Here is a 17,506-nt window from a genome sequence, read left to right on the forward strand (position 1 = left end):
ATTCTTAGGACCTTTACTCTGGCTACTGGAATGTAAAGAGTAGTTGAAACAATTTTTCTCCAAGAGGAAAAGCTCCGAAAGAGATACTTTAATTTATTTCTTCAAATTGAACATTTTGAAAAAAAGCAGTACTATTGACTGGAAGGCAGTTTGAAAAACTGTATGCTTGTCTAAAAAACTGCAATTTACAGTTAAAACTGTAAATATGGCAGTGTTGCCTATACCTGGTTTAATTTTTTAGGGGTAGTTTTTCTAATGAATCGACCATATCTTAGCGCAGGATACGGAGATATTAAACAACTACAGTTAGTATATTAATGTACATAAAATCATACATATGCACCCGTATGAGGCAAGCAGAAAGGTTCTCTCCATAGCATTTGACCATTTCTTTCGATTTGCTGATTTCAGTTGTGTTTTGAGTAACGTAGAGCAAAGTTCATTGACGCGATGGTAACGGCGAAGACGACAGCTGAAACGTAGACTGTTTGTCAATACGGTGTGCATACATTTACCTGTACATATGCATATTGAAAAGTATGTGTAGAGGGGGTTTGTCTTCGTCTTATGGTTTTTTTATGTGAATAATGCATAAAGTTTTGCCTATTGTTGTTGCTGTATTTATTTCTTTTTGGTGAAACTTTTTGTTGCAAGAGTTTATGTGAGTTTGCATAATTTTTATAAATTATGTACATATGTATGTACTTATAGCAAATAATAATGTGCCGGGCAGTGCGTATAAAAAATGGTAGAGATTATCGTACATATGTACATAAGTGTATGTTGGAAGAACAAAAAAATTCACATGCTTGAAAAGAAAAGTGTTAAAGAAGAAGTAATTAAATTGGTATTTAATAATCTTAACGTTGCAGTGGTGAATTAGACTTACACGAGATGAAGTGCTGCTAAGCTAAATGAAATAATATACTAGATATGTATGTAGTACTTAGGTATGTATGTATGTATGTATGTAAATTTGCGGGTCCAGTGAAAACCTATTTTAATTGCAAGCAACATAAAAAAATTTTAACTATCCCGGCAAAAAAAAAATATAAATCTATGTACGTATATGCATAAGTAAGTTAAATTATAATGGTTAAGGTAATATTTACACCTTCATGCAAAACCAGTTTTTTAAGTGTATCAATAAATTGGGAAATTTACCAGGGGATAGAATATTTTGGATAAAAAAGATAATTTTTTGTGGGTGCACCGAGTTCAGAGTAGAGTTAGAAATAAGCGAATTAAAAGAATTTGCATTACTTTTTTAAATTCTGCCGACACATTCCTACATACACTTGTGGCCACGCAAACCTTACCACAAGTTAAAAAAAAATTGTAGAATTTTGTATATTAATAAAAAAAATAATACAAATTTTTTAAATATAGTTCATACGCTAACTTTGTACAAAATTTATGTGGAAAAATTCATGAAATTTTCAAATTAGTTCATCAAAATTTTTAATTTTAGTCTAATACAGTGCAAGTTTGAAGTAACTCATATAAAAAAAGCGAGCTTGTGTTACATGAAAAAAACTACACTAGTACGTCGGGAACAAAATTTTCAAAAATCACCTAGAATTTTGGGCCACATTAAAATTGCACATTATTATACTAAAATTAAACGGGCTACGAAATTTTCGTAAAAAATGTACATATTAAACTACATATATTTAAAAATTAGTTTACAAAATTCTACTTAACTTTTTTAAAAAGTCGTAGTAAGGTCTGCGTGCCCACAAGTGTATGCACATAAATACATATACAGTGGGGAGCAAACATTTTTGTAATTTTTATTAAATATTTGCAAGGTTTTTTAAGTTAAAATTTTTTATTTCTTTTATAAAAATACGGGTTATGTTTTAACCAAAACCATATAAATCAAACTTTCAAACTTTATACAGAGTTTGGAAAAATGCGAAAAATTTTCAAAAAAGATTTTGAACTTTTTAATCTGAATTTTTATAAAATTTTTGGGTACGCCAGTTAAATATTAGTATAATAAAGTGTAAATTTTAAGCGGACGGATTTTGCTGATATTTTCATATCCCTCGTTCTGATAAAAACAGATTTAAAATCTTAAATATTTGTTTGTTTCAGTAACTGGTGGATTACATTGGAAATTGAAAATTGAAGAAACCTGACGAGAATTCTTTAACACCGAGCCCTAAGCGCCAAAAAATGATTTTTTTTTGTTTAGTTTTCTTTTTGATGCAAAAGTACTCCTAGAGCGTCTTGATGCATTTCTGCAATGAAAAGAAACATTTTAAAATAATGTTTTACATTTTTGGGTTGTTGGAACTCGATATGGTGTTACTTTTGTGCTAACTAGCCTAATTCTCCGCCTGAAACCCGGTTCGATTCTTGGTCCTGGCATTAAAAAGAATTGTTTTTTTTTATAATAGCCCGCGGTCGTCCTTCGGCAGGCAATGGCAAACCTCCGATTGTATTTCTGCCATAGAAAAGCTTTTAATGGAAACAAAATGCGAGTGTCAAATTATATTATTTTTTTAAAGTAAGCAAACTAAAGTTTCGAATTTTTAAACTGATTTAAAATACTGAACCAATTTGGTTTGGACCCTAAAATATTTCACGAATTTGACAGCTTCTCCACTTTAGAGAAGTGTGCGATAGAAAAACTTTTTATAAATAAATTACAAAAAATAATAGAGGAAATCATAATACAAATGAGAAGCAGACATAACAATCAGCACTCAGAAATTGCGAAAAATCATGCCGTTGTATTTCTTACTACATTTATTATTATTTCACACATGTGCTAGTAAAATACACAAAAATTTCCATCTCTACAAACATACATACATACATATGTATGTAGGCGTGTTAATAATTTTTCCGCTGATGATTGATAAATAAATTCATAAATCACCTACCAATAAAGTGCTTTTCTATGGTCAAACATTACTCAAACGACAGCAGTACTAAAGGCCATGCTAAATATACTACACATACCGCATAAGTACATATTATTTGCTATACTGGCTCTCAAATTGTGGGAGAATTGTTTATTTACCATTGTAGTTGTGTATACTGCCGGCTTTGCGCTTTAGATAATAACAAAGCTGAAGAAAAACGAAAAAAGCGCAATATGTAATTCACATACATACATGGACACATTAGACTGGATCGTGAAATTTTAGCTAGCTCCTCTAGTTTAAAACCTTACTAGCAGAAGATTTTACCGTTATAAAAAAATCTTCTTCCCTTTAATATTCTGACGAATTTAATTAAGTCTTCGACCAATAATGTCGATAATCACGACTATTTCCCGCCTAAATTCAATTATAGTTACCATAAAAGTAAAAATTATGGAAGTAATAAATTTGTGTAACTACCCAGTAAACAATAGTTCTGAAAACCTTAACGAAATCTTTAAGAGCACATACCTGAAATGTGTTCCGAATTCTGTAACGATTTCTTTACGAGTCTTCAAAGAAAATAATATTATTTTCATTGGTTACCGAGTTTCTTCCGAAATTGCGAAACCGAATGAACACCTAATAGCTAAAATACAATGCCGGCGAACGGCGAACTCACCACAGCGAAACTCGCGCTGTCAAAATTAGAAAACCTGCAAGCATATAACAATATAGTTTAAAAAACTAAAACCTCCCTGTTATAATTGCCGTTCGTAGTGTCATCAGGTATGTAACTTGAGAATAGAAATCGCTGCATCTTTTAGGCGCATCAATATTACATAGTTACATCCCGAGCTAATAAAAGGAAGGTAATGCGACGGCAGCTGTACGTGCCAAAGGTAGCCGTATTTCTTTTTTGCTTTCAAAGTTTTAGAAGAAAACTACATAAACACGAATTATTTTTGTTGTTTGAAAAATATAGTTGTGGATTCGTTAAATCTGGCTTGAAATAAAATTATTTATAATAATTTCACTATGTTTTACATTTATATTTGTTATCATTTCCTCTTTTTTAAATATGGTTTAATTCTTTCTAAATATGGTCACCCAAATTATAAAGGCGACCAAATGGTATCAGCTGTTTATGTAATTCTGTTTAAGTAGGCGAAATAGCTGGACGACAGCGTCGCCCAATTGCGCGAAGTTTGCCGTTCGCCGGTATTGTATTTCAAGCATTAAATTTCTCTCGGCAAAATATCGGAACGAAACAAAAGTATCCTTACGAATTCTTTAAGATTCCTGTACTAGTTATTCAGATTACTCCAAATGTATGGACTAGAGATGGGCACGGGACTAAATAATTAATCCCGATCTCGCCCATCCCGAAAGTCGATTTTTAAATCCCGAACCCGCCCATCTCGATGTTCTATCTCTAAAACAGGCTACAAACGGACAACAAATTGAAACGACCGGTTGGGTGGTTTGCAAACCGATCGAAGGTTGACAAAAATGTTCATGTCTTTTAAATTAATTTTAAATGATAATGAAATATCTGGCACTTTCCGATTATTTTAGTTTGCTTTGCTGTTCGTTTTCGTATCATTAAAACATTTAAAGTGCATATTTCAAACATCGGATTTTGTGAATTTTCGGGGGTTGCGGTTCTATCGGAAGTGTCGGGAAAGGGTCTTTGGCCCCGTCCCGCTCGCCATATTTTTACAGATCTTCCCGATACCGCCTATCCCGGCCAATTTTAAATCAGTACCGGGGTCCCGCGGGTCCCGCCATCCCGCGCCCATCTCTAGTATGGACCAAATTATTATTGACTGAGGGCTCTGTACTAGCGTTGCGACTTATATGTAGGTGCATACATACATACATATATTCTGCCAACCGTATAGAATTTGACTCCAACCCCAGACTATTTATGAGATTAAGCACTTTAGAGGGTTTCATGTTTCACATATATGTATGTATTCTAGATGGAGATGATAACCATTCCCCGAGGTGTAAGAGCCTTTGACCTATAATACGAGAGGATTGCTCTGAAGTTTCCTCCGCCGGCTCCATCTTGCCAAGATGGTAGTCAGTGTCCTCTAGCCTTTAAGAGTCCGCTGGCCATTTCGACTAAGACTTAGAAGTAGGTCCGAGACTTTCTAGATAAAGTTATAACTTTTTAAAATTGTCTATTCAAATTTGGCATTCGCCACTGCGATTCAACCTGTTAACCTTTTTACTTACTTAGCAGCACTGCTGTGTATAATTTTGAGGCACCATAGAAAAGCTGTGGACCATACAGGCTCCATCGGGCAGCAAATTTTTATTAAGCTTCAGTGCGTTCGTTGCCATAGAGACGCTCATTTCAAGGTATCCACAAAATGGTGACCCTGTTGCGCGTTCTTAATTGGAATCGAAGGCTTTTAGTGCTGCATGGCTTTCGGAAATTATATATATACAGAATAATAGGTTTTAATTGCAAATATATCTACTTAAAATGTAGTTTAGTTTGGTGTACTTTTAGGAACCTAGGTCCAACCTTGGCAGTCTTGGTGTATAACTCTTTAAAAGTATCCCTTTCAGAAGCTAATATCATCTAAGGCTTCTTAAGGATAATTTCGGTAGCATTTTGCTTGAAGCATTTGACGGGGTCTTCAAGGTATGGTTTTAAAACCAGCCGGCGGACCTGTCGGCCAAGAATATAGCGTACAAAGCTGCTGCCAAGCATATTGCTACGAGGCAATTTGGATTAACCAACTATGTGATCCCGGATCTGCACTTTTGGTCGAATTCGAAGCCGCTATAGAGGTCGAAGGCTAGCGTGAGGGCGTGGGTAGTGCTGACTCGGTGAATGTCTATTCGGACGAGTCGCTGATGGAGAAAATAGTAAGGGCGGCAGTTGTCTGCGCGGAGCTCGTTCTCGATAAATCCTATTAGCCGCCGGACCATTGCAGTAATTCCCAGGCAGAAGTATTGGCCATAAATAGGGTGACGGAGCTACTGGGCAGCAACCTAGCAAATAAGGATGTGAAGGTGGAGGAGGGCAGGGCAGCTTTTTGTGTGCATGTCGTCACATATCTACATTTGTACTGCCTTCCAGGGTAGCACACCGGTGTTACGGGCAACGAGGAGGGCGACAGGATTGCCAAAGGAACCGCTCTGTATGAAACTATGCCACAGAGGAAGTGTCGATTTCCCTCCAAGCAATTAAACGGGAGCTCGACCTGCCATGATTAGAAAGGTGCGGACCAAAACACAAGGTTGCAAAGTGCCCAGGATTGTGTTCAGAGCATATTCCATCAAGCTCATGAAGTTTCTCTTATGCTGCAAGAGTGCAGACGCTAGGTTACTGATTGGTATTCTAAACGCACATTGCTTTCTGCCATCGCACGCTTTTAAACTTGCTCTATCCAATGATAGCATCTGCACTAGATATGTAATGAAAGAGGAAACGATGGAACATATCCCCTGCAAGTATCCTGCCTTTATCGGGCTTTGGTAATAATTAACATTATTCTTTTGCATGGTGAACGACCCACTCTAATGTCTTTTGTTCAATGAATCAGAGGGGATCGATCAATAAATTCTTGGAAATATTTATACGAATAAATAAGCATACATATCGAGCCCTAACCGCCAAAATAACGTAAGCGACATTTTTTTCAAAATTTTATTTTTGATGCAGAAATGCATCTAGATGCTCTAGGAATATTTCTGCATCAAACAGAAAATTTTGAAAAAAATGTCGCTTACGTTATTTTGGCGGTTAGGGCTCGATATTTTCATGCATACATATGTAAGTATGTATTAGTGTTATCCATTGCGTAATAAAATTTCTTTTGTTTGGCTCAGGTGACCCGCTTTCTTGGCAGGCAAACATGTAAACCAGACTACTGTCATCGCCTTAAATTAACAACAACATTTTCATCGCACAAAGGATATGTATATCGATGAGACTTTACTTTCATTTGTTGTTCGCATGCGAGTAGCTAAGTCCTACCCCAATTCACTGGCTCTGAATACAAACCAACACAAATACACTTCGCATTTCCAAGGACTAGCAGCAATGTCTAAAATGGCATTTAAATGGGCTTTTTGCACACAATATTCACGTTAAATTTGAGTTCATGCAATTTTTATTTGCCCTCATAAAGCAGGGAGATGCACATGCCTCTCATCACAGGTTCTTACTACAGAAGGATTATATATAGACACCCCTATATTTCACCTTTTTTGTCGCAGTTTTATGTAGAATGTTTGCGTGCTTTAAGGCTAACTTTATTGTCCTAGTTACGGTCGTCTCGGAATTTTAATTTCTCCACTAGTACTTTTGTGAGTACTCGCTAGACATAGAATGTAAACGAGAAATAATAAGAGCATGATGTCATCTCAAATTACACAGCTTTCTTTCCGTGTAATACTGCTGTTGACTCTTTACAAGGATCATCATGTATGTCATTTAATATATACATATATGTAGCTAGAAAGATATACCTATGTAATACATGCATACATAACTTCTTATGTACATATGTATACACTATGTTTCCTATATGGATGATACTCTCTGCTATTGCCATTGATAGCTAAGCAAATACATTTAAGTTGTCCATATGGCAAGCATAGCATTTAAAAAGCGCTTGATCCATATTGCCCATATTGCGAAGCCCTTTATATGTATAATTAATTATCATTTATTTGTCAGCTTTGCTTGTGTAAAAACAAATAAAAATCATGTCCAAATCGAATGGCAATATAGTTTCACGCTATAATAAAGAAATTTTTGTGTCTACCGAGAAGCTTACAATTCCTTTTTCGTATGGGTTCTTCCTTCCAGGATACTCGCAGAGGATATGTTCCACTGTCTCCTCTTTCGTTCTACATCCCCTACAGATCTTATCATTGGTCAGAGCTAGTTTAAAAGCGTGCAAGGCCAGCAGGCGATGGCTGGTTTGAACACCCACAAGTAGCCTAGCCTCCTCTCTCTTGAGCGAAAGGAGAAACCTCGTGAGATTCTTGTCCTGGGCACTTTGCAGGCTCGTGTTTTGGTCCGCACCTTCCTAATCATGGACAGGTCGCGCTCCCGTTTAATTGCTTGGAGGGAAATCTGCACTCGCTCTACCTGTATAGTTTCCGACAGAGCGTTTTCTTTGGCAAGCATGTCAGCCTGCTCGTTACCTGTGACGCCAGTGTGCTCCGGAACCCATCACAAGTGTACTTCTGTACCAGTATGTAAAAAAATCCAGAGCCGTACTGTACTCCGCCACACTTCCTGAGAAAGTGCTGTGCGATAGTAGCACCTTTATCGCATCCTGGCTGTCGATATAGACATTCACCTGTTTATTTCCCAGGTTGCTTCTCAGTAGCTCAGTTGCCCTCTTTATGGCCAATACGTCTGCCTTTAAAATGCTGCAATGGTCCGGCAGCTTATAGGATCTATTGAGATCAAGCTCCACGCAGACGGCTTACACTGCGACGCCTTTCTTCATCCGCAACACCTCTGTACCATTAACCGAGCCAGAGCTCCTCATGCCCTCACGCCAAAGGATTCAAAGTTCGTACCAAAGTGCAGATCCGGGTTAATCGGCCCGGGTAAAGTTGTATTGCGTCAACTACTGTGCCCGCAAGACCTGCACTATATATGTACCTATATTCTTAGCCGATAGGTGCGATAGGGCAAGATATAACAAGATGTAAAGTGCTACCGTTGGTTTAGTCCTCAGTGCCTCTTTCATGCCGATCATTGATAGCCTATTTACCCTTTCAATTCTTTTGATAAATGTTTTCTTCTCCATTGCTGTCCGCCAAACCAATACCCCGTGAAACAATAACGGCCTGCATATCGCCGTGAAGGTCCAGTGAGCCCAGCAGCTTTTTTCATGCCAATGAGGTCTTCTGCGTTCTTTCCTCCGCATTGGGGTTCCGCGACAGCTTACTATAGAGTACTTATTATTCCGAGGTTCTTGGTGCTTTGCTTAAGCTGGAGGGTCACCCTATACAGGTGAGGCATATACCAGTTCGGAACCTGGTATTTCTTGGTAAATAGTACCAGATCTGTATTTTCTGCGTTGATACTAGGCCCCATTTCGGTTGACAATAGATGTAGTTATTACCCGTAGTACTTGGCTTATAAATAAGTTGAGTAAGGACATGCCGTCTCCGCTTACTAAATGTCAAAGATATATCATCCGCATGTGCTTAAGCTCCGACTTGATTTTCAGTATAAACTTTTGAGCTTTAGCTCACTCCATCAGAGCAAAAATTAAGTCTGAGTTTAAGCTCAAGGGTCAAGGTATTTATAAGTGGTAATACCTTGATGAAAATTGATAGCATATGAGCAAATCTCACGAGTTGTTACATTTTTCGACAAAAACGTGTTTTTGGTCGGAAATGGTGGTCCACCTATCTTTTAAAATGCATTATCTTCAGTTTTGTATAAATAACAAGATTCCATCGCGAAATTGTATTTAAATGAAAACTTAAAAAAGATATACGTATGTACTAAAAAAAGTAAAAATAACCACTCGTGCTCATATACCCGTAGTTGCGTATATGACGTATACGCTGCGTAGCACCATACGCAGTCATCTATAACACGTTTACTCAATGTATTTTTTTTTTCATTTGGTGAGACACTAGTCTTATTAAAACTAAATTCGTTTGTTTTGGAAAGAAGAATATTTTCATCGTTTAATTTAAACATTTTGAAGTAACTTATATTTTAAAAAATTACAAAATAAGTAGTTTCGGTACTTTTACGCCTAAATAAGCGTTTTAAGGCTAAAATTGATTTATTTTTTATTGTACTTATTTCTGGAACGCCATTGATTGAAATAAATGCTTTAAGAATGCTTTAGCGTTTTTTTGCTGCCGAAAGAGGGCAGTGACACTAAAAGATTTGCTCATATGTCGAGGGTAAAAATGAAGGTCTAAATAGAAATGTTGAGAATATTTTCCTACATTTTCAAACGAAACAGGATTTTTTTGTTACTTCTAGGCCTGGCTCAATTAGGCTAAATGGAGAAGAAATTACTATATATGTATTTCTGAGATTTTAGAGCGGATCAGCAATACATCAATTCGTCGAGAAACTTGAATTTCGTTTCTAGGTTTAATATTTATGTACAACAATGTGCCAAGTTATTTGTAAGTGGTTGAATAAATCTTTTAAATACGTAATAAAAAGGTTTCCTTTGTAAAACATTTGCGAGGCATCTAATCAACTATTTATTTACGAGAAAAGAAGAAAAATAAATCTTTCTTTAAATTCCTAAGCTTTTAACAGGTTGCGATCGAGGGAAAATAAAACTTAAAATTTTATAGACACAATATTCACGTACCCTGGGGGAAATCTGTAAGGAATGTTAGGATCGCTTCTAATAATTTTAGGGATATAACTCACTTTCTTTTTAGGGTCTACTAATATTTCTATAGATGCTTTTGGTTAGTTCAAAACGTCTCAATATCAGCAATTTTGTATTGCAAATGCTGCACTCGAATCATGACAGTCGTGAATAAGTCGAAAATCGTATAAACTGAAGTTACATGACTTGACAGACGTCTGAGCAAATTCGAATTATGGCATACGAAAGCAAGCGTATAGTAATTTATTTAAAGACACGGCATATTTGAAGTTCACAATAGGGTTTGTCATGGATTTTCGGTTATAATAGATTCTGAAATGTTAATTTTGTTTGGCTATCATGTACGAGTAATATAGTGGTTTTTCTTACAGGGTATGCAAAACCGAAAGGGCAAGCACCAGCATAATGCACACACGTCCGCAATGTTGCAGCAACAACCTGTGAGTTGCTGTGTATAAATAAACCAACAAATATACATACATGCATACATATTTACATAAAAACAAGCATCTCTTAGAAGAATATGTACATATGTATGTACGCCTGGCATAGGGACTGCAGCACAGACTGAATACTCTTTTGAGAAGCCTATTAATAGGCGACCTAAAGAATTCATTTTATGAGCTGCTGCTTGCTATTATTAACTAGGGAATATGAAGCCCCAAACTATCACTGCAGACATACATACATATATATACACATATTATAATAAATTATAAACAAAAGAGAAAGTAAGGCATTAGTTTGCGCATTTATTAAGCATAGCATAAATATAAAGAAGGGTGGTGAGGTAGGCACTACAAAAAGTGTGTCAAAAATGTATGCTAGGAATGATATGAATGCAACCATAGGACTGTTAATTAGCGAGTCTTCATTATACACATGGAGGGAGGAGGGACGGACGATTAGTATGGCTGGATAAATATCTAAATACCTAGATGATTGGTGCGTTTAATCAACGCGGTGTGTGGCGTATGATAATCATATGAATGACCGGAGCATTTAAGTAGCAGCAAATCTTGACATACATACAAAAGTATATACAGAACGTAACATATGCTATAATCATAAATACATATGCACAAATTTTCTTATGTAAATATGTCTTATGAAGATACAAAATAGCTTGTGGGTGTATGTACATGGGAAACTAACAAATTAGCGGCACGAGTAGCTAAAAAAAAAATTGTCAAGAAAAGAAATGGAGTTGTGTAAGGGAGGTGAGAAATCATAAATTAAAAAACAAAGCAAATTAAAATCATAATAAAACCAGAATACAGCAAATGAGCAATTCAAGCGATTATCTTTTTACACAGCCTTCTGGAAGTGTTATCTTTTGATGTAAATAACTTTTTACATAAGACTATCAGATGCAAATATTTATAACCGATTAATAAATTGAACCTAAAAGGCAACTGATACATATTCTGCAAACGTGTTATAAGCTTCTGCGGAATTTTAGCGAAGCCATGTACATACGTATACAACATACATATATATGTGCATATGTAAATATTTATTCTTTTAAAAAATATTGTTGAGTGATAGTACACGCATTCGTTTGTGGCGAAATTGTAAAATCAACAAAAAAGTAAACAAACAAGTTAAAAAATTCGCAGATATCTATCAAAAAATCTGTTTACAATGAAAGTTTATTTCATGTATCACGGAAGCATTTAACAGATAAAGATAAAATCTGGGTGCCGTAGTTGATTGTGTTTGTGCGGAGCATACAGGCTAATATAACTTATTTCAATATGCATTCGAAATTATACTCCTTTTTTAACTGACTTCAAAAAAAAAAAAACAGGAAGGTTATCAATCCATCAGAATATTTTTTTTTTTATGTATGTTACCAAATAAATTTTAACCACATGAACCGTTTTCGATTTTTTTTATTGGAAATGTGGTACCTCAAGGGTAGCCCCATATCGTTGTATTTTGGCTTAAAAATTACTTTGCAATACAAAAATATTTGGACCACCTTGGCGAAGTCTCATTAACTGCTAATACTAGGAAAGGATTCGCTGGAACATCATTTCCCATACGTACGACAATCGTTGTGCTTATAAGCTTTTGGTTATTTCTTTATCATAATAAAGCTCGTGCAATTCGATATTCCATTTTCTTCGATACCAGTACATGTCACTCACGCGAAAAGGTCCATAGATTTGGCGCTGAGCATTCCACTTCACGTCCACGTTTCTGCGCCATTTAGAAGTACGGGCAGGAAGATAAGGGCCTCGTAGAATGTTCAGCGTGATATGAGTCGCGAATGTTCTTTCTTGTCTTGACAGGATAGTATCGGTTTCAAGACCAGCGATGTCAATATCTAGCTTCATTGCAAGTATCGTGTCGAGTGCAAGTCGTTTTTCGAGCCGCGACTTGAGTAAGCAATATGAATATTATCGAGTCTTGCAATTTTGTCTAATTTACGATTTATGCAATGAGACTGACTATCTTCAGACGCCAGCAGCAACGTACTCTTACTTCTGAGTAGTACCATCACATTTCCAAACGACATATTGAAGAAGTCACACGAAGAAGAGCCCGTTTTTATAAAAACTTGTTTGGCATCGAACGCTTCCGAGAGCTCTTTGCCAGTTTGGACGAGCTACAGGTTAAATTCAATGTAATTTTTTACAGCGGATTAAGTTTTGTGGAGATGCCAAATTTAGGCGTCGTAAACGCTAGCAAAAGCTATTCTCTTATGTTTGGTCGTTTCCAGGATTTGATTCAATGTGTAAACCTGGTCAATGGTGGATGTTTCAGGCCTAAGGCCACATTAATAAGGCCCTATCAGTTGGTTCTTGAAAGGCTTTAGTTTTTCTCAGTACGACCATTGTGAATCCCGTTGATTGGGTAGAGTACACCGAGACTCCAATCTTCGGGCATCTATGCGTCAAGCCTCTTCGCGCCGAGTTTGAATATATAATGCGGATTTACACCGGAGTCCTTGTTTGGTGGAACTCATTAGAAATGGATGCAATGACTAGAGATTGTGCCGCTAATGAAATCAATGGGCTGCTTTGGACTGTTAATAAAAATAAAAACAATAAAAAACAAGATTAATATTTGGCGCTTACAAATTTGGCTAAATGCTTGGACAAGTTTCTCAGCAAATTTGTGCTACTATAAATGAAGGGACCTACAGTACGTATAACGCCGCTTATGAACGGCAGATGATTTTTATGATCAACTTTTTCTTGGCGAATGCTATTCGAAAAAAACTTGGATGTTGGCCGGTTGAGGAATCGATACTACTACTTTGTGTGTGACCGTAGATGGTAATGGGAAATCTGTCATAAATCATTTCGCAATCAGGCCAAGCCTCCTGCAACCTAGCCTATGGATACTCGTCACTCTTTGGAAGCTTCGACTTACTACTTCAAAATATAGCTTGGTGTGTATCAATGATCTCATTCGATCTATCTTCACCCGCATACCTCCAAGTTAAAAGAGTTCCAAGAGTGATAAAGTTTGAGTCATAAACCTTTTGGCAATCGTTCTCGATAAGTCAGTCGGTGGCAATCGATTCTTAGCTTCGCTTACGTTACGATCGAAATTGATCAGGTGATGTGCTACTCGTCTTTCGCTCGAACTATTCCGAATACTTCCAAATCACGCTGATAAGGGATCAGGCTGATATGGGTACCTGTGCACTGTAGGGAACTACATGGCTGTTGAGTTAGCAAAGCAAAGAATCCCCAACAAACTTTTCACCGATTTATTAGCACTCCTCTAAAAGTATGATTCATTTAATAATTTTTCAAAAATAGCACCGCTTACCTGTAATTAGTTTGCTACTCCATTAAACTGAAATCGTATCTTATTTCACAGCGCTCTCATGCTCTCTTACATTTTGTTGAAGTGCACAGTTGTGTACTTACCAAATAGTACACACATAAACCCATCAATGCCCTCTTGGGGAAATATACAAGCACATATGCTCTGTAGCCTCTCATTTGCGCATATAGCACGCACTCAGTTTACAACAATTTTGTGGCGCTTTGGCGCTTGCAACTTTTTGCTGCTTTCAGAATTTATTTGCATATAAAAGCGACTGGACGCGGCGAACGCACTCGCGCGAACACACATCCTCCAGATGCCAATCATGAGCGACAACGAGCAAAATTATTCGACTAGTAGAGTGTGAAATAATCAATGAGTTTTCAGTTGTACAGTGGCTGTCAAAAGCGTCAGACGGATATGAATTTCATGGTGTCTCGAATGCGAGTGGGAGGTCAAGAAGTGGTCTAATTTTCGTTGACGTCGTGGTCGCGCTATCGCAACGTGACTTTTTACACTGTTAAATATTCGAATAAATGCGAAGAATATAGCACTTACTTTTATTTAACAGCTTAGGCTATCTGTCCGCTGCATCGTTTGATGGGTGTGAGTGAGTGTGTGACGTCTCGCCAGAAAGTTATTAACAAATCAGCAACTGATAATGAAAATATATGGCACTATAGCAAAATTGTGGATTCATTTAAGGTTTCTTAAGGAAAAAGTTACAAATGAAAAATTGATATAAGTACATAATATGAACTTAAATAAGTCAACGAAATAAACTGTAACATTGTAATTTTTTTTCCTATTTTTTGCATAATAGTGCATAATAAAAAAAAAAAAATTAATTGTTAGTGAAAATCAAACAGTGCATGATTAATAAAGAAATAAGTCCAACTAAAATTTTTCCACTGCGTAAGTCATATGGAGTCCTGGAACTGTTGGAGAATACTAAAATCATATCAAAATTCAAAATATATCCAATCAAACCTAGATTAGTGAGACCTGGATATTCCATTAAGTGAAAAACTTTGCTATATGCTTAAAAAAGTTTACAATTGGGGAAAAGTTCTAGAATGAAAGCTCAGTTGGATATCTAGGTATCAGCTGACACTAGATCAGTGTAGACTAGAGACTTACAGTTTTACGCCGCCGCACATGGCTTATTGCTAGAAGTTATTCATGGCAGATATACGCTCGGAGGCTTGTCATTCAGGCTGGATGTTAGGTTAGGTTATAATGGTTTTCCCAGACAAAGGACTCGATTATTAAGGGACAGTTAAGAATTATTATTTGTGAAAAGTAATTACGAATATGGATAATTTCAATGCCTGAGAGCTCCTCAGCCAAAATATTTCCATCTTAGCCTCACGAAGATTGAACAGTCTAATAGAAAGTGTTGAGATGATTCCACATCATCATCCTCTTGATAGCTGATCGAAAAGGGAGCAGATAATATTCCTATTCTTACCCCGGGAATATCAATCGCTAAATGGCCTGTCAGAACCTCTACCAAAAGCGATAGCTGAGAGTTTACAAGCATAATGAGCTCCTGTAACCGCCCTCGGTCTACCCCAGGCAATAGCGCGTGTCCTAGTTTTAACCCAGCGTTCGCTGAGCTGAGATGCTACGCGCACACCGCTTTAAAGCCAGTTAATATCCGTTAATTTTGCTATCTGGATATTATAATAATATCCGTTAATTTTGTTATCCGGATACACGGATATTAACCGGATATTCGCATTTTTTAATCAGACACTCGAATATTCGGATATTAAAAATATCCGGTGGATAGAAGTCACAGCCCTATTATGCATATAAGTTAAGCGAAGAATTTTGCTGCGTGATCCTCTGACTGTCGATACGTTAACTTTTAAAACCTAGTGCCTGTTCGGTTCAGAGATTTTAAGGATTATTAAATTTTTAATTTTTTTAAGTGGCAATTCCATAAAACGCAAAACAAACTATGTAAGTCTCTTTAAAGTGTTAATTACAAATTAAATCTGTCTCCGATACTTGGCCAATAAATATTTAGTTCTTCCAATAGTTTTCTAACATCTGTATTTATTTCCACTTGGCGAGAATGCCTATGGCGACGCCTGCGTACATATTTACATACATACATACATGCATGCATGCATATAAACAAGTGATGTGTGAAAAGAATTTTAAATAATTCAAATGCAAAGCAGCGGTTTTTTTATTTTAATTTTTCAAATTTTTTTCAAATGCTAATTAACATTGTGAAGTGTCGGATTTCAGTGCTGTATGACTGCAGTGAAACTGATAATGCGGCATGCTTGAACAATAGCGCGAAAAAAACACAACAACAATAACAACTAAGTTGAAAAGAAAGAACAAATACATCAACAACAAATTAGCGTGTGTTAGAATAACAACAAAAAATTAAATAATTCGATCGACATTTGTTTTTCCACTTCACTTTTCTTTTATAGTTGTTTTTAATGCGTCTCGAAGTATGTAATATGAGTATTATCGCCTGCATTCTATGCATTTGAGTGTCATATTATGTAAACAATTTGTGATTATGAATAAAATAAAGAATTTATTTGGAAGAAAAGCTTGTTAGACGTTCGAATTATTGCCGCTCTGTTAAGTGTACTCAGTACGTACGCATCGGCAGATTAGTGTGTTTACGATAATCAGAGCGGCATGTAAAATGCGCGCAACGAAAAGTGATAACAATGCGCTAGCGCAACGACTAAAACAACAAGAACAACAAGAACAACAAAGTCCATCTTCATATGACCCGCGTTGCAACAGTAAAATCGCTTATTGCCGTGCTTTTCCTGACTGGCAATTGAGTTGCCTCAAAGCCGAAAACGCTTCAAACGAGATAACAAACAAAGTAACTACAACTCGAGAATCACCACAACAATTACATCATTTACTACAACGATACTACATGGTTTACCCCGTAATCCAACAGTCAGCGATCAGCCTCGGCAAACGCCTCTGTGTACACTCTAGTCGGCTACTTACACGCCACAAACTTAAGCCTGCGGGTTATCAGCAAAGTTCAACGGCAACTATTAATAAGAAAAACCTGACAAGAACAGCACATCACATTGTTATCAACACTTTTAACACTGCCAGCAGTCATGGGCATCACCTACACACAAATAGCAAACGCTGCCTGACGCGCTCACCTTCCATAGTCCTACTTACACTGCTGCTCTTGTGGTTTTCGCACTTAATTGGCAGCTCGTGTGCCGCTCCACAATCCTGTGTACTCTGTGATATCACCGATTTCAATGATCAAGCATCGAATGCACACGCCTATGAGGAATATCATTTTGAGCATCAAGTGACGCGCGTGGAAGCGATCACGGCGTTAAAGGCGTTCAATGCCAGCAATTATGGGGGTAAGAAGGAAGAGGAGGAGGAGGAAGCGAGAGAATTGATGTGTAGTATAAAGTGAAATGAGTTTTTGTACTGTGTTTGTTTTCTATCTCA

General features: G+C 36.8%; 1 protein-coding gene across 6 annotated transcripts in view; it reads left to right on the forward strand.

The window, feature by feature from the left end:
• Window positions 1-422: 422 nt before the first annotated feature.
• The window catches only part of LOC118739548, a 38,189-nt gene continuing 21,105 nt past the window's right edge, over window positions 423-17,506 (forward strand). Inside the window, exons 1-2 of one of the 6 annotated variants that reach the window (XM_036470934.1) lie at window positions 423-499; window positions 16,486-17,415. In XM_036470934.1, the coding sequence (XP_036326827.1) occupies window positions 16,710-17,415 (706 nt within the window). In that variant the 5' untranslated portion in view covers window positions 423-499; window positions 16,486-16,709. Of the gene's footprint in view, window positions 538-13,773; window positions 14,735-16,485; window positions 17,416-17,506 lie in introns of those variants that run through there. The other 5 variants (XM_036470933.1, XM_036470936.1, XM_036470931.1 and 2 more) reach the window with 5 other exon arrangements.

The sequence above is a fragment of the Rhagoletis pomonella genome, unplaced genomic scaffold (assembly GCF_013731165.1).
Source record: "Rhagoletis pomonella isolate Grant_MI unplaced genomic scaffold, Rhpom_1.0 Rhpom_scaffold_00005, whole genome shotgun sequence".
Classification (NCBI taxonomy): domain Eukaryota; kingdom Metazoa; phylum Arthropoda; class Insecta; order Diptera; family Tephritidae; genus Rhagoletis; species Rhagoletis pomonella.